We start from the raw sequence: 22,197 nt of genomic DNA on the forward strand, positions 1-22,197 counted from the left end.
AGGATTAGGGTTGGGTTTAGGGATCAGGGGGCGGAGTTGGTTAGGTTTCGGTGTATGTAAGATGGGAGGAGTTGGATCTGGATCCGACTCCTCCCCGTGGATTTCATGTTCCGCAGTGAGCACCATCTCAGACTGCGAGCTGGGAGGATGACGTGAAAACGAAAGTGAAAGAAAATCGAAACAAACTTGAACATCAGCTCGACTACTGGTGAGTTTACATTTCCGTTAACGAGTTTTATACAGACGTTTTGATCTATTGATAATAAGTCATTACACATTATACTGCCATTATAAACCAACTCATATCGAGGTTGTTTTATGTTTTGAATGTGTTGTTGTTTTAGGAAGTATTTTCCTGCGGTGTGATCTTTCTGCCGTCAGATACAGTAAAGATGGCGACGGGGCCTGAAACTCTTCCTGGTAAGAGAGATTTATTAAAGCAAATTAACCACGCTCTTAATATTTACTAATTTCTCCAAATCATGCATTATATGTTCAGGCAAGAGCAATCCAAAATGCGCCAGACAACGTTTTATTTTTATTTGTATAGGTGTGATGACAAGTAAACGTATCAAACGTATTAAACGGTCCATCGGGCAAAGCATAACATTGATGGCGCTTAAATTTTGTGTGAAAACAAATAATAAAAGTGATTTGTGTAAAAAACTTATAATGAATGAGGTCTTACTGTGTGCAAAAGACACACTTATTGATACAAATACTTTAGCTAAAATATTGTTTTTAATAATGTCTAAGTTAACACTTATTCAAAACAATAACTTTAGTGAAGTTTGCACTATTGTCTGTTTATTTTTATTTATTTAAATAAATATACTGTTGTTAAAGTATGTTAATAAAAAAAATACAGAATCTTAAAGAACTTAACAGAGGCACGAGTAACATTCCAGAAATGGCGACAGAGACAGCACAGCTATTTGTTTACATTTCAGCGATACACCGCAGTTTCTTTGGAAGATATGGAGAAGGAAGAGAAATGAAAAGGGTTCTATATGGGAGAGACTAAATAGCAATGCTAGCCAGCTTTATTTAGAGAAACTGCTCGTCAATAAACTGACAGCAGCAACAGTGAGCAAAGCATGATTTCAAAATGAACACATTTCAGCACAATTCGTCTTTTATTTAACACAAAAGAATGAAAAGAAGACTCTTTTATTCAACTAGAGTTGTGTAATTTGTTATATATATGTACCGAGAAATGTTTTAAAAGGAGATTCATGCGCATAATTCATATCAGATTTATTTCCACATATGAATGAGGCCTGAAACATACGGACTGAACTCTTGCAGTTAAACGTTACAGGTTTCATTTTTTTTTAAACGTGCTAAAATTCGGCAGCTAGAGAGTATTGTCTGGGGTCAGGGATAGGGATCATATAACCCCTGTTTTGGAGTCTTAGCACTGGCTCCCTGTCAGGTATCGCATTGATTTTAAAATCCTTATACTGGGCTTTTAAATCCCTTTGGGGTCCTTTGCACAGTCTGGAGTACTAATCTCCTCAGTACTTGATGGATCTTTTAATGCTCTATACACACCACGTCGCTAGTGATCTCTTGGTGGTTCCATTATATTTATATTCATACTGCATAAAATCTGTCTCTTTCAGAGATGTCCTGTGGTCCAGATGATCCAGCGATCCGGGTTCTTCTGATGGGCAGGAAGGGTTCTGGGAAAAGCTCATCTGGAAACACTATACTGGGAGAAAGAAAGAGGTTTAACATCCACCACGATAAGAAACAGCATGAGTCTGAAGTGTGTGAGGAAGTAAATCAGATCGGAGAGAAGCAGGTGTGTGTGATTGATTGCCCAGATCTACTGGATCCAGATCTGAATAAAGAGAAGCTGGAGAAGATGAAGGATCAGCTGGTCTCTCGATGTTCATCAGGTCTCAGTGCAGTTCTGCTCACCGTTCCTCTAGAGGAACCTGTGGAAAACGAGGAGGAGATCCTGGATTATATTAAAGGTTTATTAGGTCCTGAAGTTCAGAAGTACATCATGATTCTGTTCACACATGAAGATTTTCTGGATGTGCAGGATCAGACCATTGAGGAACATCTACAAGATCATGAGGATCGCCAGCGACTGGTGACTGAATGTGGAGGAAAGTTTCACTGTTTCAATAACCGGAGTAAATCAGGTGATCAGAGACAAGAACTACTGCAGAAGATTGAAGGAATGATGACGGAGAACGGTGGGAAATATATCATGGAACAGATGAAGAAGAGCAACAGCAAGGAGACTGGAATGAATTGTAAGTTGTTCTGTTGATGTGAATTATTTCAATAATGCATGATGAGTTGGGCCACACAGGGCTGTACGTGAACTGTGTTTTGCACATAGCACTGGTTCTGCAGAGGCTGACAGTTTTGTAGCACAGGCCACAGAAGCCTAAAGATTTATTATAAAGTATTACATTATGATGAAAAGAAATCTGTGGCTGTAATTTCAGGAAATCAAACGCATCCACTGGGAGAGTAAAACCTCCCTTAAGAGATGTGGTTTTAGCTACTGGTTACTCAAATTACACAGATTAATTTGGCTTTAATATAGAAACACATAATCCTGAGTCTGAGAATGTGAACAGCTCCAAGTAAAACCTCACGTGTTGTCATCTTGTATTTACAGTAAAATTACAAGTGACGCGAACGCAGCATATTTTCTAGAGTATACCTGTAGTGGATATTTGTCCATAAACTTAAACAAACTAATAATTTCAAACTTCTCAAATGGCCACTGAGGCTACGTCATGGGTTAGGCTTTATGCAGGTTTAGAGGTGTCCAAGTGAACTAATGTCTATAACAGAATTGAGTTTGAGAGGGTTTATTTACACATATAAGCAAACTCACAGACATTTTCTGCTGCCTCTCTCAAGCTGGTAAAAACCATATGCCCTCGTGCCTGAGGTCCCTCCCACCTTGACCTACTTATGCAAATTAACATAGCACCATGTGACCAATTAACAACAATACAAGTCAACAAAAAATAAGCATAAATACAAAATAAAGCAAATTAACTTTAGCAAGAAAAGAAAGGAAATTAATTAGGCTATAACTTAACTTAAGCCTAAAGTAAACAAAATAGAAAATAGCTCCAACAATACCTGTAATAACTAATGCTTTGAGAGCAGCACATTCTTAATAAAAACAATAATACTCTGAATGTTCTGTATTTTGAAATATAATGAGTAACAAAATTGGTTTTAGATATTCGGTAACAGTGATGTGGCCCAGGCAGAAAATGAGTTTGAAAACCCTGGGATAAGCCAACCTATTCATTAAATGAAGGGAAACAATATTTGTGAGGCTCTTATTAGTTAAAGGGATAGTTTTGAAATTAATTTTTGATATGTTTTATCTTACCGCAAGGGCATCCAAGATGTAGGTGTCTTTGTTTCCACAGTATTTTCAATTTTGATATGTTTCAGTCAAACCGGTGTTGTCTGCCAGATTAAACATGATTTAATGATTCGTAAATGTAAGTACACATTGATGGCCTAAGACACGAAACGAGCGGTTTGTGTGAGAAAACGAACAGTATTTATATCGTTTTTACCTCGTGTAATCACAGCCACGTCCAACTGATCTGAGGGTGTTCATAAATACGCTGAAAAGCAATTTTGAGTGTTGATAGCACGCCAAAATGGAAATACGAATTGGCGTGTCATACACAGCTGCGGATTTATGGGCGGGCCAGATTGACAGATGGCCCATCCAAACAGATTAATAAAAACAATTTAAATTTTAAATTTTTATAATAATAATGAATTAAGTTTGGCCATACGGCCCGCCGAACACTTTATATGATATGAGAAGCGCTGAGCGCGTTAATCTCAGGCTCAGCGCCAGCAAACGCACAGTTTGAATCTGAGCCGGACGAGGCTCATTGTTCACATGAACACCATGTCTTGGAAAGACAAAGAATAAGACCCGTTCACAGATCGCACTCAAGTTTGTCATTTCAAATGTACGCGTTCATTATGGAAGCAACGTTGTCGCGACAGATGTGGTCAGGCGTCTGATTGACTCGTCAAATGCGTGCGTTTCGACAGCCAAGGGACGCGCGATTTGCCATAAAAGCTTGCGTTCTTAACGCGCATCAGAAACTCCCGGTTTTGCATCAAAACGTGCGTCCTCGACGTGTGATCTGCTATTTAAACGAGATTGTTTCTGTCTGCAGGTGTTTTATGCCTCAGAAGTGTTTTTGTTACAAGAAAAGAAAAACAATTCTCGGTTTCACGTTTCACATGTTTTTTTATTTCAGCACCTCGGACAGTCCGTAATCACTTCGTCTCGCAATTTTCCAGTTGTATTTCCGGTAACTCTTTACAATAAGTTTTCATACATTATTTATTAAAAAAAAAAGGCATAAACCACGAGTTTCTGACGCGCGATTTCTGTGACCACGAAGTGCACGTTAAACATGCGCTTTTATGGCAAATCGCGCGTCCCGCATGCTTTTGATGGGTCAGTGTGCAATCAGACCAGCGTTTATGAATATTTTGGCTTGCCATATGCATGTGGTGCAGGCTGCAGCGCGCTCGATTGTCCAGGCGTGCATATATGCCGCGGCGAGATGAAACCATCTCAACTTTTCAGAGAGTGCCGCAAGCGCACCGCAGGTCATGTGACAAAAAACAACTGATCAGCTTTGGCCTTTCCTCATCTCCATTAATATAGCCTATCTAGTAGTAAAGCTAATACAAAATCTAGAAACCCTAGATTCTGGCCCACTCCGACTTAATCCAGGCCCACCCATCTGTCACGTTCTGCATCTGCCACTGGTCATACATACGCCATTTCATGAGATCAGTCTGTGAAATGGGAAATTAAAATGTTTTGGGAGGGTTCCACATGTAAAACTTATTTCATATACAAAGTTATTAGCCAATTAAAGGGTGGGTGTTTACAGTCCAACATGACATCATGACTTTTGTGTAAACATATACACCACTTTCGAGTCAGATGGCGTGTTATCTCCACCCATTTTGTGATATACGCGTGTATGCGTATATGTCTACGCCATTAACGTCCGCGTCATTCCACTCATAAATGCCATTAACCCCAGTGACGGTTAAGTTTAGGGATGGGGTTGAGGTAAGTCATATATTTATATAACGTTAAGTCAACGGCGTTCATAAACACGCTGAAAGGCGATTATGCGTCTTGATATAACGCCAAAAATGGAAATACGAATTGGCGTGTCATACACACACTACTTCATGAGATCAGTCTGCACAGTCTCACACAGTGCTCAAATCAGAAGCTAAAATCAGGCTAGGAAAAATGTCATTTATTTATAAATTATGACCATTTTTTATGTAAAAATCATACTAGCATTATAAGTGAACCATAGGAAACATCATAAAACAACTTTAAAAATGCATTTTATAACCCACTTGAGACCACATGCTAATATGTAAATATCTGTGATCTTTAAAGAGAAGATCTGTTTAGGCAGACTGATCTCATGTAGTAGCGTGTGTACGACACGGCAATTCGTATTTCCATTTTTGTTGTGCTATCAAGACGCATAATCGCCTTTCAGCGTGTTTATGAACGCCGTTGACTTAACGTTATATAAATATATGACTTACCTCAACCCCATCCCTAAACCTAACCGTCACTGGGGTTAATGGCATTTATAACTGGAGATTTGACTGCGTGTTCAGACACGTGGAATGACGCGCACGTTAATGGCTTAGGCATACACGCGGATAGCTCAAAATGCGTAGAGATAACACGCCACCTGACTCGAAAGTGGCGTATATGTTTACGCAAAAGTCATGATGTCATGTTGGTTTAGGAGAGAAGGTTGTGTTTAATTAAATTGCACATTGATGTGATTGTTGTGTTGTAGTTTCAGGAGAAAGTTCAACAGCTGGAGGTGAGCATCAGATCCCTGAGAGGAAAGACCAGATCCGACTGGTTCTGCTGGGAAAAACCGGATCTGGGAAAAGTGCCACTGGAAACACCATCATCGGCAGAAAAGTGCTTGAATCCTCCGTCAGCTCAGACTCTCAGACGAAACAGTGTCAGGCAGAAACTACAGTGAGGTTTGGTAAAGAGATCTCAGTGGTCGACACTCCTGGACTTTTTGATACTGAACTCAGTAATGAGGAGGTTATTACTGAAATAGTGAAATGCATAACACATGCTTCTCCTGGACCACATGCTTTTCTTATCGTAATTAAAGTGGATCGATTCACTGAGGAGGAGAAAAACACAATACAGCAGCTCAAAGAAGCGTTTGGAGAACAGATGGAAAAATACACATTAATCCTCTTTACTCACAAAGATAAGTTAGAGAAGGAGAACAAAACCATAGAGCAGTTTCTGCAGAATGGTAATCGAGATCTTAAAGAACTAGTAGAGAGTTGTGGAAATAGATTCTTCTGTATAGATAATAAGTCCTCCAGTTTCCCCCAGTTCAAAGATCTGATGAGTAAAGTAGAGAAGACGGTGAAAGAGAATGGAGGGACACACTTCACCAATGACGTGTTTAAGGAGACAGAGAAACAGATCCAGGAGATTCAGAAGCAGAAGTTAGATGAGAAAGTGAAGCAGTACAAACAGGAGCATGAAGAGGTTCCTGAAACAGAATGGCAGAAAATATTAAGGCATTTAGCTGAGGAGTCGCGACAGGAAGCTAAGCAGTCTTTTACTGAATCCATGATAATAGCTGTTATTAACGCATTAACATATTCATTGACTCCTGCAGGGAAAGAGAGAACAAGACTTCTACTCAAAGTTTCATGGAAACTAGCAAAGCAGAAGATGTGTGGAATACAGTGAGAGGTTCAATAATGGTCAGAGAACTTGAAATCTAGAGTACTGACACCTCTGAACTCAAAACTTTTATTCTTTACCATTGATTTTTTTCTTGTTGATATATTGAAACCATCTGTGAAATAGTCAAACCTTAAAGGGATAGTTCACTTTGAAATACATTTTTGATATGTTTTATCTTACCTCAAGGGCATCCAAGATTAGGTGTCTTTGTTTCCACAGTATTTTCAACTGTGACATTTTTCGGTCAAACCTGTGACGGTTTCAGTGAGTAACTCGTCATTTCTGAGTTACAGGTGATTTGACTGAAGGGCGTGGTCATACACCTGAAGGTCATCATGCTGCTCAATAAAAGACTGGGACTGAGATGAGAGCGAGAGAGAGTTGATTGAACTTGTGTTCATTTGTTCGCTTGAGGGTACTTTGGGGTTCCTGTCACGAGGATGAGGAGGATTGCCCCCTCAGATCTGATTTGTACTCTAGCATTCATATAATGCATCTCATACCCTTATACTGTTATATCAGCTCAAATGCACATGATTATCCTTGATTATGAACAGCAGCTACACACGTTTAAGCTAATACATGTTAGCTAACTGCATGATTTGTGTGATCTTGAACTGTAAATGTCTGTAATATGATCATTAGTTGGACACAGTCACCATAAAGTTCATAAAGTGTCAGAAACTGATCAAATGCTGGTGTTTATGGAGGAGGAGGACAGTTATTCATATATCGTTCATGAGAGCAGAAAATCTGAGAAACATCTTTAAATAAAGGAGCTTAAGCAACAGTCTTCTTGAACTGATTTGTCTCATTGTGATTTGAGTTAAATTATTACATTCAATCCACTATATTTTGCAAAAGTTCACTTGAACACTTTCTGTGTCAGGGTTAGGTTATTTCCCAGCATGCACTGCACAGTGCTCGTTTAGGACAGTAAATGTTGAATATAAGTGTTGTATATTATGCATTTATGCGAAAAGGGAGAGATGTTGAGTTGTGTTTGACGTGTTTGAGCGTTTCTGTAGTTTCTGAATCAAAACTTGAGTAGAATAAGTGAACACAACACAAGTGTCCATATATAGGCCTACAAGCTCCTTCAATGAGCACAAAAACAAACCAAACTAGTGAATAAGCAACATTCGAAACATGAACAGCAGCTTCATTTACATTTATTCAATCAAATCTCAATCGATCGATCACAGAGTTTGGTTCCAAAACGCGATAAACACCATTTAAAAAAAAAAAATGAGTTACTGCAAAAATCTGACTTTTCAATATCGACCAGATACAAAACAATGTTTAATTTTACGTAAAATGGGATATCCGCCGTGTTATTATGTAATGTTTTCTCCCTTTCTTTCCAAACTGCGACAAACGCCAGTCTCCTTTTTCTGCAAAATGCCACATATCCGCTAAACCAATCACAACGCACCATTCCACGAATTCATGATAATTCATGACATGAACCCTTAAAGTGTTACCGAATATTGTTATATTAAAGCAATGGATTTATAGTATGCACAAGAAATTCAATGTGTATAAAATTTTATTTTGATTAATTGCATTTTGAAAAAAAATAAATTATTGGATTTATTGCATTTTGGGGGGAAAAAAACGATCTGTTTTTATAATAAATCTTTGGAAATCAAAACCTGGATTTCATTTTTTATTGTTATTATAACCTACAAATGCTACGTGAAAATTTGAAACCGAAAATAGTGGTTTTCATCTTCCCATTTTCTTGCTAAAGAAAACACAGTTTTACTCAAATTCATCAAAATGGATTTATAGCGTTCTGTAACCAAACTCTTCATATATACTTTTTTAAACGGTGGTTTGCAGAACAACGATATCACTATCTTTAAAGGCACGGTATGTAACTTTTGGCCACTAGGGGGCGCTCGCGTGTCCCTCTCGCGTTTTCTCTTTATTGTCTCCTCAGAATCCGTTTTAACTTTGCGTCAGCGAAAGCCTTAGCTCCATGAGTATATCAGAGCCCGTGGTCATGTGACGGCTGTAAAGCGATGCGTCACATGACCTGGCCAAAGACGTGCTTATTTGAAGAGGGCAGCCCCGCTCGGAGCATCGGTAGTGTCGAGCGCTGTAAACTGGCCTGAGGAATCATTTAAAATAACTCTCTTTAGCTCACAAAGTCTGTCACTTCTGCTGCAACATACTAATAAAAACATTACCTTTTTTTTAAATTCATTTCCATTAAACCTGTCCTGATGTTTACTATAGCAGACTTCAGTTTTCAGGTCCAGCTCGTACTGAGGTTTATTCTATCTTCATGGTTTGTGTTCTCCAGAAAACATGATCTTGAGGTTGTTTTCATTCAGTCCTGATCTCCATTCCAGACGCTTTCTAGAGTTACACAGGCCATACAACTGAGTTTAAACTGCACATTTACAGCAGTGTTTAATGCAATACCCTAACGATATATGACTATCTACTCCAACTCGTTGATATATTAAAAAAATTAAAACTTGTGTTCATGACAGATTTAGTCAACATTCAGTAAATAATGAAGACATCACCAACAGGTTAGTCAGTAGTTTATGGACACTGAAGGGTTTTTCTGAGGTCAATGTGGCGTTATTGTCCTCCAGCTGTTTAACAGAGGGTTGATGTAACAGGAGACATCGTACTCATTTCAAAAGTCTGGAAATACACTTCAGTGTAAGTCCTCCAACAGCATCCAGTAAAGATCCTGTAAGAGCGTTCCTCCGATGTGGGACTTTATAAGATATAAGCTTCATAAGCCCATTAGATGTTGTTAAGTAAAAGTCTGGAGAAACCTCTACATCACGGGGAAATGCGCACACCATTTCTTACAATGCAGCGTTTCATTTCATCATCACAATCAAATGTGAAGTTATATTTAAGAAGTTTTCCATAACAATAAAAAATTTCACATTTTAATGACTTTTAATCAGCAGTTAAAATAACCGACCGTTAAATATTTCCACATTTACTTTAGCATGCATCCACACCAAATATCAGGGCATGCCATCAATACCACTCACGCTAAATACATAGCCGTCGTCGAGTTGGAAGATAACAACCTGCTCTCTCCTTACATTAATGGCGCCGGGGGGACCAATAATGGTAAATTAAAAACAGGCCTATGTCGCACACAGATATGTAACGTTACATACCTGGTTTCCAGACATGATGTGAGCATCAGATTCACACTGACGGAGTGTGTGTTGACGGACTCGCGCTGATTCTGGAGGGTTTGTTTGTTGTTCTTTAGTTTTCTACATCTGTGTCTCAGACTCGCACTGCGCATGAGCGGGAGATCAGACGTCATCAGCGAGCGTTTGAGCGAGAGGATTTGGCGCCTCCTGCCGGACACTCGGAGAAACACTCACACGGGTTTAGTGCTTTTACAGTCTATGGTTCAGTGTCAGAAACTGATCAAATGCTGGTGCAGTGCAGGACATTAATAATAAACCATCGTTCACTAGACAGATGACTCTGGATTAAAAGCAGAAATGTGGATTATATTGCTAATAAAATGCGATAAACTTAATGCAAAATGATCTTATAAATTGGTGATTTAAATTAAATTATCTGGAGAGAAAAACAAATATAACCAAATATTTATTTTACAAGAATATGAATCTAAAATTATATAATAAAAATTAATTAGAACAAGTGATTTCTTGGAATGTGTTTTGACATGATAATTTCATGGATTTCTCACATAAAGGATTTTAGATGTGCATCAGGTCGTGAGTGTTGGGGCTGATAGAATGAAACTAAAAAACAATTATTCAACAATAATCAGAGCAATACTAGAATAGATTATGGATGTGTGGTATTTTCTTTCAGTTTCGGTATCACGTCATGCTGCAGCCCGAGTAATGGGCGTGGCTTAAGGATGATGTAATTATCAATGACGCAGAACTGCAGAAGGAGAAGCTCCACACACAGTTATTAATGCTTATCCAATTTCTCTTCTATTTTCCTAATTGTGATTCAGACTAACTGGAACATCAGCTCGACTCCTGGTGAGTTTGCGTTTCTTGCAACGGGTTTTATGCAGATGGGTTTATTGATATTATAGCCTAAGGAATGACAAACATTGTTGAATGTATTTATTGTTGTTTTAGGGAGTATTTCCCCGCGCTGTGATCTTCCTACAGTGTGATAGAGTAACGGCGGGTCTGACACACACACACACACACACACACACACACACACACACACACACACACACACACACACACACACACACTCCTCCGGTAAAATGATATCCCACAAGAGTAGGCTATATTAAACACAGCGGCGGTCATAATGATAAATGATGTGATGAGGGGGAAATATGATAATAGGAATGACGGTGAGAATATTTATTAAGATAAATAATGACATTAATTAAATATATTTAATATTTCCAAGAGATTTCTCCAAATCATTTATTATTTTTTCAGTCTGTTCTTTTCCAAACCGGGCACGAGCCATTCAAAGTGCGCCAGAATTTTTGAATGATAAGTAAAACATAACATAGGGTAAAGCCACCCTAAGAAACCCGATTGTCTCTCTCACCGCGCTCGTGCCCGCCGCGAGAAAAGCGCGTGCGCCTATACTGGGATATCATTTCAGGAACAGCAGAGGAAGACCTCATATATAGTGAACGCGCTCTCAGAGCTTTATCTTTGACCCAGCTAACAGAGTTTTATTATAAGAACCTTCTCCACATATTTAGTGTTGGTTCTTGATGTCAGAGGAACGTGTTCCAAAAGGTATAATGTTCCTCAAACGTTCTTTCAACTTTATTTTGATTTAAAATTCAACATTCTAGAAACGTCCATCTGTAACATTCAAAGAACATTAAAATGTCCAGTTTCCCGAATGTTGCTAGAATGTTATTTAAAGGTTGATTTGATGAAACACCTGCTGTGGTCTTCCACCCAATCAGAAGAATCCTGTTATCTGTAAAATCTAAAGTTCCTAAACTGATACAAGATTTGTTGGTAAAAAATCAGAATATTACTTAATAATGCAAAAAAAAAAAAAAAAAAAAAAACAACGGCCAAAAATATGTAATTGTATACTATAATAACAGATGTTAGTCAAATCAAGTCAAGTCAAACTTTATTTATAGAGCACAAGTTTAACACGTAGCTAGTCGGTCCAAAGTGCTTTCCAGTACAATAAAATAATTCAATCAAATAAAAGAAATAAAGTAAAAAAAGAGATAAATGCAAGTAGCAAAACATTTAGTGTATCAACATATACAACATCCATGTTAGACCATGTTTAACATCCATGTTAGAATTAATTCTTAAGAAAAACAGGAATTCAGATGTACATTTTAGTTTGTAACAGTTTTCTAAAATGAGCAAAAAGCTGATGTTGTAAATGGTATAGTGATGTTAAAGGACAACTCCGGCGCAAAATGAACCTTTGGTCTAATTACACATTGTTACCTAGTCAACCGTTATCTGAGATTTGTTTTCATGATAATCGAATGTAAATAGTTTTATCTCTAAAAACAGTTTAGCCTATAACGCTAGTATAATGCTAGTCTATAGGGCATAGAGTAATGACAAATAAAAATCGCTTGTTATTACCACTAACAAGGCTGAAAATAGCCCCACAGTAACAGGATAGCATAACAAGGGTCCCTACATTCAAACCGAAGCATTGAGAACTTTGTCAGTGTCCATACAGTTTAATAAGAAGATATTTTATACACACAGTCAACTTCGCGAATACAGGAAGAAGCCATCTTTGAAAAATAGTCTCTACCAGTCGATCTACGAACGCCGATCCAAGTGCGCTGGTGAGATGTGAATAAAGTGATAAAGTGAGCGCGAACAGTAGTCTACGTGTACATATTGAACAGAAGAAAATGGTTCGTGTTTGTGTTTCTTCCGAAAACAACGGACCATATGAGATTCTGCACAGTTCAGCGCACTTGGATCGGCGTTCGTAGATCGACTGGTAGAGACTATTTTTCAAGGATGGCTTCTTCCTGTATTCGCGAAGTTGACTGTGTGTATAAAGCTGAAGTTGAAATAAAGTCGTTATTTTTGTTTGTTTTTGAGCACAAAAGTGTTCTCGTCGTTTGATAAAGTTAAGATTGAGCCCCTGTAGTCACTTGGACTATTTTAACGATGTCTTTAATGACTTTTCGAGGACAGCAAGAGGCAGTCCCTCAAGAAGCCTACGGACTGTATACAGGAGCGATCTTAATATCTTAAATATCTTAATTTGTGTTGCGAAGATGAACGAAGGTCTTACGGGGTTGAACAACATGAGGGTGAGTAAATATTGACAGAATTTTCATTTTTGGGTGAACTAACCCTTTAAAATGGTATATTCATACAGAAATTCATACGACTCAAAGAAAACGCGGTCGGAAGAGACTAGGAAAAGGGATAGAGAATGAGCCTTTCTGCTCAACCCGGAAATAAATGCATCGATCCGCAAGTTTTGTTTGAGTTCTTTAATGGTCTAGTGGAGGATCTTTTGCCTTGCGTGTCAGAGGTTACAGGTTCTAATATTTTTCTCTCTCATCAAAACCCGATATGCTCATCAGTGGTTAAATTCTATATCAAGCAGGGACACGTTTTTGGACATTATGACTGAAGAGCGCGTCCACCACAAGAGACACTGTGTATCCATGACACTGATAGCAGCGGACATGAGCTCAAAAACACATTTTAGCGCTGATCTCTTATTTAATGCAATAAATGCCAAAATATTCTCATCCTAGGGCGTCATATAGTGACGCTTTTGACATTGCGCCTAAATCCGGCGCACATGGCACCCTTTAGCGTCAATATAACACGCTTCGGTTCGGTTATGGGTAGGTTTAGGTCTGGGGTAGGGTTAGGGTCAGACCACTAGGAGGCGCCTTCTTGCCCATATATATCTGCATCTCATATTGGACACTAAAGGGATGCATTGTTTTACATTGCTGTTTAAATAATAAAAAAATGGTATCACTGTCAGAATTTGGCTGTTTTTTTATAGCAAGGTTTTACAGAGTGCATAATGTTCTTTTCACACACAGATAATTATATATCCTGTTGTTTATATTTTGCAAATATTGGAAGAAATATTCTGAATCAGTGACTTATTTTGTGTTCAGCAGAGTGAGGTGGAGATATGGCTGAATTCCTGGTAAGTTCAAATCTTTGTTTATAAGCTTTCATTAGGAGTTTAAAATGATTTAACAACAACAATTTAACTGAAATTAAAATCATTTTAGAAATTATTAATAGTGATTTATATTAAGGGGTCCAAGCACCAAAGGCTTCATCAAACCTTAATTATCAGTGAAGATTATTGATGAACTTTGCTATAAAAACCACACCATATTTCTAAAGAAACACTTCAATCACCTAATTGGTTCTTTGACCCGATGAGTGCTTTCTTAAACAATTACTTTTTCATTGAAAATTACTTTGATATTGTATGTTATGAGATGTTATGTAACATTTACACTTTGAACCACTTTGATATTTACACTTAGCTTAGTCTAGTTCATTAATAATAATAATCGGGGCTGCCGATGGCCAATATATGATGCCAACATGTTTGGGCAAATTTCCTTAAATCATGACTTGAATTTAAATTGTGTAAATTTAAATTATTTGCAAGTGTAATCTAACAAAATTTAATTTTAGGTTTAATTATTTTTTTCAAACAAATATTGAACATTTGAAATTTAAGATTCAAGATTAAGAAATTCCGAACTTCAAATTTAGTTTTCTAAAATTAAAACTCAAAAATTCAGATCTGACAGAAAGTAGGTCACAGGGAAGAGTAGATGATCTCAGAAAAGTCAAACAGAGCATTTTAGCCATTGAGAATCATCACTTGTGGGATTTATAAGGGCAATGGCAAGTTTTTAATATGTTGAAATAAAACGCATTTAAAAATGAAATTAAATTAAGTTGCCTTTCAAGAACGCGCTGTTCCATTAGCAGAATTACCAGACTAGCGTCCTCAGAAGAAAACGAGTCCAAAGTTAGCGTAATTGGTATTGAGAAACGCCTAATGTCGGCACTAATGTGACAAACAGCCAAATGCCGAGAAGCGATATGTTGTTTTGTTCTTCGCGTGAAAATGGCCTTAACCGGCCTGATTTACAGCACCATCGGCCCATAGATACATTCAAAAATGCCAAAAATCGGTCCGATTAATTGGTCGACCTCTAATACAGACCTCCAAGGCACTTTTCCCCTACTAAACGGTGTAACTTAACGTGAAGCAAAGAGAGCTTGTGTTGTTACAGGGTGAGGTGCGCTGTAAAACAACAAGCATTAGTTAGTTATTACCAGATGCATTAATTGTTATCATCTTTAGAACCCTCTTCCTCGTACACTCATCTATCATCTCATTAAATGGCTGGTTTTGTAAAATTATAGGTCATTGGAAAGGTCTAAGACTTCTAAATAAAAATTCTACCCCTGTTTTGTGTTACAAATTATGTAGGAAGAATAATTGTTGAATTTATGACAAGAGTGCACCTCAAAAAAATCTGCATCATAACAGGAGGTCTGACCATTGTCACAAAAAGTCGATACACCTACAGTACTTTTAATCATTGAAACTTCTGTTTTTATGCTAAAAGTTCATAATAAAACATAGTATAATATTATCCTTATCAGAAATATAGTATAATATTATCCTCTAAAAATTATATATATATATATATATATATATATATACAGTATATTATCCTCTAAAATATAATATTTTTATCGCCTTTTTTATTACAGCACATATTTTAGTAGTTATCATAAATTAGGTATCATTTGAAAGCTTATAAAGTTGTGAAAACCGTTTTATAATTTAACATTGCGTTACCATAGAAACGGTACTTATTCCCCTTTTGGGCATCATTATATTTGATCATTTCTGATCAAAACCTTTTCTAATCTTGACAAAACTGATATCGTCAGAAAGGTCAGAGTCTCAAGGTTCCAAATTTTGTGACAAAATTGATATTTGGACAGAAATGTATTAATTTGTTTGTTAAGGCAGAATGTATACAACTAAATTCAATGGAATTCAATGGCACCCGGTGGCTATTTTTGGTATTACGGCTAAACAAAATCTCATTCAATTTTTGTGATATCAACTTCAAACTTGGAACATAACTTGGTTAGATTTATGTCTTTGATTTTATAGTAATTTTAGAGTAAAAAATATTTTGTAAAATATATATTTTATATAAAATAAAAAATATATAGTACAGTATATTTGATTTACTGTGAATTTAAACTTCCATAACTTGTTCATCCTTTCATTTTTTGAAGTGTTTTCACTTCAGCAATAATCTGCTGAGTGTTTCCTTTAAAACAAGACAGAACTTGGGTATATATTCCAAGGCATTCTTGAATTACAACCATTTAAGTGTGAATAGTGCATTTTAACCCCCATTCACAAAAAGGGGGGTGACAGTTAAGGGTTAAAGTCCTTAGAGCTCAACAAATCATTAACAGGGTGTCACACAGTTAGATCTTTCTTAAATGTGGGATATATGATTTGTTGAACACTGTGGGAAATATTTACTGAAACAGATGTGATAGACAAGTTATTAATGGCAGTAAACTTCTTTCTAAAGCTCCCACGCCGTCGCAGAAACTCTGACTGCAGTGAAGTCAGCTGTGCTTCAGTTCAAAGTCATGATCCTCCTCTTAATTTCAAACGTGAGTATGTCATTTACAGTATGAAGTTTTCCAACAACATTGTTTTTGTTCAGCAACATCTGATGTCACAAATAATATAACAGTTATTCAAAAGTTATTTATATTGTTATTTATATATTATTATCATTGTTGAAAATGCTTATTATCAAATACAGGTGATGGAAATCAACCAGTGGGGAAACGGTAAGATTTTCTTCCTTAATCTGTTAGCCAGCTAAATAACATCATCTTTGTGTCAACCTTAATGACAACTTCCAACAACAGTACAAGATAAATGAATGTAAACTGTTCTCTATTCTGTCAAATGGGCCAAAACTGTCTTAAACTGGCCTTGAGTCAGCGGGCTGTCCTATTCTGTTACTTCAACTCTCACCAATGTAAAATCTAGTTAGTTAGATTTACTTAAAAAAAGTGTTTGTTTTTAAAAAAAGCAAGTAAATTGAAACAGGAATAGTGTGTGGTACTGACAAATGTTACTCTAGTTCACTTACACAAGAGTTCTAGTAACTAAAAAAATAACTGTAGAGAGTACTTGATAATTTACTTTAAAAGATAGTTCACTTTGAAATAAATTGTTGATATGTTTTATCTTACCTCAAGGGCATCCAAGATGTAGGTGTCTTTGTTTCCACAGTATTTTCAATTTTGATATGTTTAGGTCAAACCGTTGTTGTCTGTCAGTCATATAATGCAGGTTTAGGGGGTCCACCTCAAAGAGCATACACAGAGAAGTCCAAATTAAACACGATTTAATGACTCGTAAATGTAAGTACACATTGATGGCCTAAGACACGAAACGAGCGGTTTGTGTGAGAAAAGATGAGTATTTGTATAGTTTTACCTCTTGTAATCACAGTCACGTCCAACTGATCTGACGGCGCAGGCGCTTCGGTCTGGGCAAACGCTAGAAAAGGTGCCTTGCTCTGATCTGTGTCATTCTCCTGTTCATCAAAATGAATAAATCTTTTTTTTGAGTCATTTCATTCATTTCGTTCAGTCAACGAAATGACTCGAAAAAGATTCGTTCATTTTGATAAACAAGTTCGAACAGGAGAGTCACAAATGCGCAGAACAGAGCAAGGCGACCATTTGTGCTTATTTATTTATCAAATGAGCGATTGTTTCACTTGATAAGACCCTTATTCATCATCTGGAATCATTTAAAGCCCTTTGAACAGTTTGCACTGAAACTCTCTTTTGGACCTTGAACCGTTTGGACCCCATTGAAGTCCATTATATGGAGAAAATCCTGGAATGTTTTTTTTTTAAGTGAACTACTCCTCTAAGTTAAAACACTAAGTAAAGTTAACTAAAAAGTGTTAGTTGAAATCTCTGTTGGATTTTACAGTGCTCCAAACGGCCCTAACTGATCCCTAAATGAGTTATCTCTCTTTGTAGATCACGTCATGATGCCACCCTCATTAATCCAGGTCCCCCAAGACTTTACCAACTGAACACAGAAAGAACACATGTTTATTGGACTGAAAAAAGTGTCAGACGATGGACATATGGACGAAGAGACAGAAACAAACAGAACAAAGTCATCCTGATGGTGGGAGAAACCGGCTCTGGGAAAACCGCCATGATCAACACCATGGTGAACTACGCACTGGGAGTGAAGTTTGAAGATCAAGAGTTTTATCACATCGCGAAAGAAAAACGAGAAGATCAATCCCTATCCCTGACATCAGAGATCACAGTTTATGAGGTGTTTGTTGAAGAAAACCCAACATCTCTGACCATCATTGACACGCCAGGATACGGAGACACTGAAGGATTCAGTCGAGAAAGAGAGATTTCTGATGACCTGGGCAGGTTATTTACAGATGAAGATATTTGCTATATTGATGCCGTGTGTTTTGTGATGAAGGCGTCTGACAATCGACTCTCTGGAAAAGAGCGTTACATATTTCAGTCAGTTCTGTCTCTGTACGGCAAAGATATAGAGAACAACATAGTGTTCATCATCACACACTCGGATGGAAGACCTCCAACAGATGCTCTTAATGCCATTAGCACAGCACAGATCCGCTACAGAAGAGATGACAGCGGAAACCCAGTTCACTTCTTATTCAACAACCAGCAGGAGGAACAAAGAGCACATGCTCACAAGTCATCATGGGAAATGGGAGAGAAAAGCATGGAAACGTTTCTGAAACTCCTGTTAGAAAACAACAGAAAACAAACTCTGATGAACGTAGAAGAACAGAAGGTGCAAAAACGACTTGAAGCCCGTGTCTTTAATCTGATGGACCGTATCACTGAGAAAGAGTTGAAAATCAATGAACTGACCGAAATCCTGGAAGCCATAAAACAGAACAGAGACAAGATTGACAAATCTGAAAACTTTCAATTTGATGTGAACAAAATGAACAAAAAGAAAGTCAAGATTGAAGAAAGATTATTATTAGAATTGAGCAAACAGGCTAATTGCTGCCGTGTGTGTGAGGAAAACTGTCATCAGTTTGGTTGCTGGTGGGTACCTCTCAATCAACTCTCAGTGTGTGACGTCATGAAAGACGAGCACTGCACTGTGTGTACAGGTAGATGTCATTACAGTGAACACATCAAAGGGGACACAAAATATGAGACAGAGACAAAGTGTGTTAAAATGTCATTTGATGAACTTAAGAAAGAGTCTGAAAATAAAACAAAAATAGAAGAAAACCTGACGGGAGATCTGGAGAAGAAAAAAGAAGAAAAGTCCTTCCTGCTGCTTGAAGCTTATATGCTGATCATGAATCTGTCAAAGAACCTATTAACCGTAGACTGGTATTTCACTGCTGAACATCTGGATTTCTTCATTTCCAGACTGAAGGAGGAGGGATTGGATGAAAGGGTGCAGGACCTGGAGCGTGTGAGGAAATCTTTAGAAGACCGGGGAAACAAATATGACCAGATGAGTTGGTTAAAGTGGGGAGCGCCTAAAGTGCATAGTGTGTCAAATCAGGTAATTGCTTTTGTGACTCACAACTTTTTGCCCAAGTGGCGCCCATTTTAACATTCAAAATCTGTAAGGGGGGGGGGTATAATATGAAGCCATAATATAGTATAATATGAGATAGAAATTAATATTTAATTCATTTAACTCAAGATCACGTAAACTTTTCCCTCCGCTGCAGCTGTCAGTAATTCTCCATTCAGCATTCAAATAGCACAGCGCGTCGCGTTCGGCAACGATGAAACTCTCTCCAAGATGATTAAATGTAAATATTATACTTAAGCTGTAGATAAAGCTCAATGGTTTCGCATAATCTTGCTCTAGTACCTCAATCATGTTTATCATCCTTTACCGCGTGTCTAGATCACAACACTGGAGAGCACTATCATTGTTCTTCACACGCACAGTAACTGAAATTTAAAACTGTTTGAGCTTTTCATTGCGTTACTTAGTCTAAACAGAGCTGCGCGCTGTGACTCAAGCGCATCATTCAGCGCTCGGGATGCACACTCTATTGGGGTCTTTCATAATCATATCATAATACTTTTGCGAAATGAAAGATTATTAATAGTATTTTTTTGTTCTGTTCTGTCTATCTATCTATCATATGTTGCTGCCTCATTAAACAGCTGTGCTATACATTTGTGCTATGTACGTATATATTTTGTTAATTTTATAGTAGACTATAAAAATAATTGATCTTTTTGATTTTTATCTTGTTTTTCATTAATGTATTTTACAACAATACAAAGAGCAATGTGTAACGTTTTACCAGATTTAGTGCTACACTTATTGTCTATTTGTTCCCCACTAAATGTTCTGATTTTATACAATTATGAAATTTAAAATTAGTTACCCACTAATCTAGTTTATAATATATTTTTGTCATAGGTTATGATCATTTTTTCTTTCTTTATAAGGAAGTTGTCTGTATTAAGTAGATTGTGTTTAACACACAAAAGAGTGCCTGATTTTCTACTTGATTAATTCTACTTGATTTTTTTTTTTAAACTGCGTTGGTAATGGATAGGTATCGGTCTTTTTTTATTTTTATTATTATTATTAGCTAACGCTTCAGAGGCCATATTTTTGACTCATGGCTGAAGTCAAGTTTCTTCAGCTCTCCCCAGGTTGGCAAAAAATGCATCTCAAAATGCATCAGATTGATGCTTTAAAATATGGAATATTTCAAATTTTCTCACGGAAGAGCATGCCCCCGGACCCCCCTAGCAGGGTGGCTACAGGTATAAACAATTTAAATTTAAGACTTTTTAAGGCTTTTTAATACCACTTCTAAATTAAATTTAAGACCAATCTTACGATGGAACTATAAATTAAAACTGAAAATATACAGTAATATTTCCATGTAAACACACTGTCTGTTCAAAAATATGGTGAAATGACAATAACCAATTGTCAATTCCGTACGTGCGGTCGTCTGTGGTGGAGTACAGTGGAGTGAATAGAAATATAATAAAATAGAAATAGAAGGCATTTTTATAAATGTCTTAAAAATAATAAAGTAAATTAACAAATATTAGTTTGTTAATTAAACTAATAATCATAAATAATTGATTTCCGTGTATTATAATACTACAAACACTTAAAAATAAACAGATTAGTGCCCTGTTTTGAGGACAAGAAATGAAAACCAATGCGATCTGATGAATGTCCGAAAGATGGAAGTCTGTAACGGCCACCTAGTGTTCAGTAGTGTTCATGACATGTTGATATGCCTTTAAGATGACTTCTTCTATGGCGTTCGTTATTGTATGCGTGATGTTATTATGTGAGCGTGCACACTCAGTGAGAGTGAGAATGCTCGCGCAAAGAGGAAGATGACCGCTCTATCGCGGGTTTGTTTTATTATAATGCGTTTACTTCCACGTTGATTTGTAGCGTTTTACAGATTGTTTTCTTTAACCTGTTAAAGCCTGTCTGCATGAGACTGTTGCTTTCTTTACTTAATACTGGACAGTATTTACCATGAGTTTTTCAAATCCTGGGAATCAAATATTGTTTAAATGACGATTCAAATATTAAACAGTAAAACTAACCGCTGGAGATTGCATCGCAGTTTATTTCATCCCAAACCCTCAAACTAGAATGAGTTTAGTGACCCCTCATGAATCTTTAGCGACCTCTAGTGTCACACTGCAAACAATTATACTGTAAAATAACTGTAATCTACTGGCAGCTGTGGTTAATGAACTGTATTAATGTACTGCTAGCGACAGCACTCGTGTGTAAAAGTATTTAGCAAACAGCTTCTGCATCAGTGTGATGGCCAAGACCTCACTTCATACATATTTCATTTGAATGGTTTTAGTTTATCTTTTGATTTTATTTTTGTATGAGAAATTTATATATTTTTTCTACTTATTTGTACATTTCTATGCATTTATATTGTTTCTTATTGACCCAGAACAGTGCTGCGTTATCTCTTTATGTGCGCAAGCGTCACAAAGCCAATGATGATCCAATACAAGAAAGCTGCAAAATGTGTATCTATATGTAAACATTTTCACATTTTTGTTTAACTTAAGTTTGTCACTGCTTTGTTTGTCTTTTCTTGTTTTTTTTTTAATTTAGTTTATTCAATGTACCCCTGACTGTAATTGTAATTCTTGAAAAAAAAAAATAAAAATAAAAAAAAAAAAAATAGAGTGCACCCTAGTGAGGGAATAAAACCACAACATAGATATGAGTTTGACAATTTATTACATTTTATATTTTTGTGTGTGTTTAAGTTTATTACTATTATTGCC

At 36.9% G+C, this 22,197-nt stretch overlaps 5 protein-coding genes and 1 long non-coding RNA gene across 7 annotated transcripts in view; 3 read left to right on the plus strand and 3 right to left on the minus strand.

Annotated features, from left to right (window-relative positions):
• LOC120468245 (uncharacterized) overlaps positions 1–10,086 on the minus strand; it is a 15,472-nt gene extending 5,386 nt beyond the window's left edge. The window contains exon 1 of the mRNA XM_089129115.1: positions 10,052–10,086. The gene's annotated coding sequence lies outside the window, so the exon portion shown is untranslated. The remainder of the gene's footprint in view (positions 1–10,051) is intronic.
• LOC120468239 (uncharacterized) overlaps positions 1–22,197 on the minus strand; it is a 163,549-nt gene that overhangs the window by 73,448 nt on the left and 67,904 nt on the right. The window lies entirely within an intron of this gene.
• The window catches only part of LOC120468246 (uncharacterized), a 167,872-nt gene that overhangs the window by 55,464 nt on the left and 90,211 nt on the right, over positions 1–22,197 (minus strand). The gene's annotated exons all lie outside the window — the stretch shown is intronic.
• On the plus strand, positions 141–7,598 carry LOC120468240 (GTPase IMAP family member 8-like). 2 transcript variants are annotated; one of them, XM_089129104.1, is made up of 4 exons: positions 141–208; positions 345–420; positions 1,626–2,270; positions 5,877–7,598. In XM_089129104.1, the coding sequence occupies exons 2-4, from the start codon at positions 393–395 to the stop codon at positions 6,809–6,811; spliced, it is 1,608 nt and encodes a 535-aa protein (XP_088985230.1). In that variant the 5' UTR covers positions 141–208; positions 345–392; the 3' UTR covers positions 6,812–7,598. The 2 variants fall into 2 exon arrangements, with proteins under 2 accessions (XP_088985230.1, XP_088985231.1); XM_089129105.1 differs by lacking the exon at positions 345–420 and having other exon boundaries at positions 182–208.
• LOC120468252 (uncharacterized) lies at positions 10,716–11,849 on the plus strand. The gene is made up of 2 exons (XR_016155330.1): positions 10,716–10,827; positions 10,930–11,849. It is a non-coding gene; the product is annotated as an uncharacterized LOC120468252 (long non-coding RNA).
• On the plus strand, positions 13,918–19,843 carry LOC148981816 (uncharacterized). Its single transcript, XM_089129312.1, has 5 exons — positions 13,918–13,951; positions 16,404–16,488; positions 16,644–16,671; positions 17,887–19,438; positions 19,793–19,843. Exons 1-5 carry the CDS (start codon positions 13,937–13,939, stop codon positions 19,841–19,843), a joined length of 1,731 nt encoding a protein of 576 aa, XP_088985438.1. The 5' UTR covers positions 13,918–13,936.

Source organism: Pimephales promelas, chromosome 3, assembly GCF_988280905.1.
Source record: "Pimephales promelas chromosome 3, fPimPro1.hap1.1, whole genome shotgun sequence".
Taxonomy (NCBI): domain Eukaryota; kingdom Metazoa; phylum Chordata; class Actinopteri; order Cypriniformes; family Leuciscidae; genus Pimephales; species Pimephales promelas.

What these genes read in the sequence shown, in the direction of transcription:
- LOC120468240 (XM_089129104.1), top strand. Translation starts at nt 393, where the DNA reads ATGGCGACGGGGCCTGAAACTCTTCCTG. An exon ending in GGGGCCTGAAACTCTTCCTG is followed by an intron (nt 421 to 1,625) that starts GTAAGAGAGATT and finishes TGTCTCTTTCAG; the next exon opens with AGATGTCCTGTGGTCCAGAT. An exon ending in CAAGGAGACTGGAATGAATT is followed by an intron (nt 2,271 to 5,876) that starts GTAAGTTGTTCT and finishes GTTGTGTTGTAG; the next exon opens with TTTCAGGAGAAAGTTCAACA.
- LOC148981816 (XM_089129312.1), top strand. An exon ending in TCCTCCTCTTAATTTCAAAC is followed by an intron (nt 16,489 to 16,643) that starts GTGAGTATGTCA and finishes TATCAAATACAG; the next exon opens with GTGATGGAAATCAACCAGTG. An exon ending in AATCAACCAGTGGGGAAACG is followed by an intron (nt 16,672 to 17,886) that starts GTAAGATTTTCT and finishes CTCTCTTTGTAG; the next exon opens with ATCACGTCATGATGCCACCC.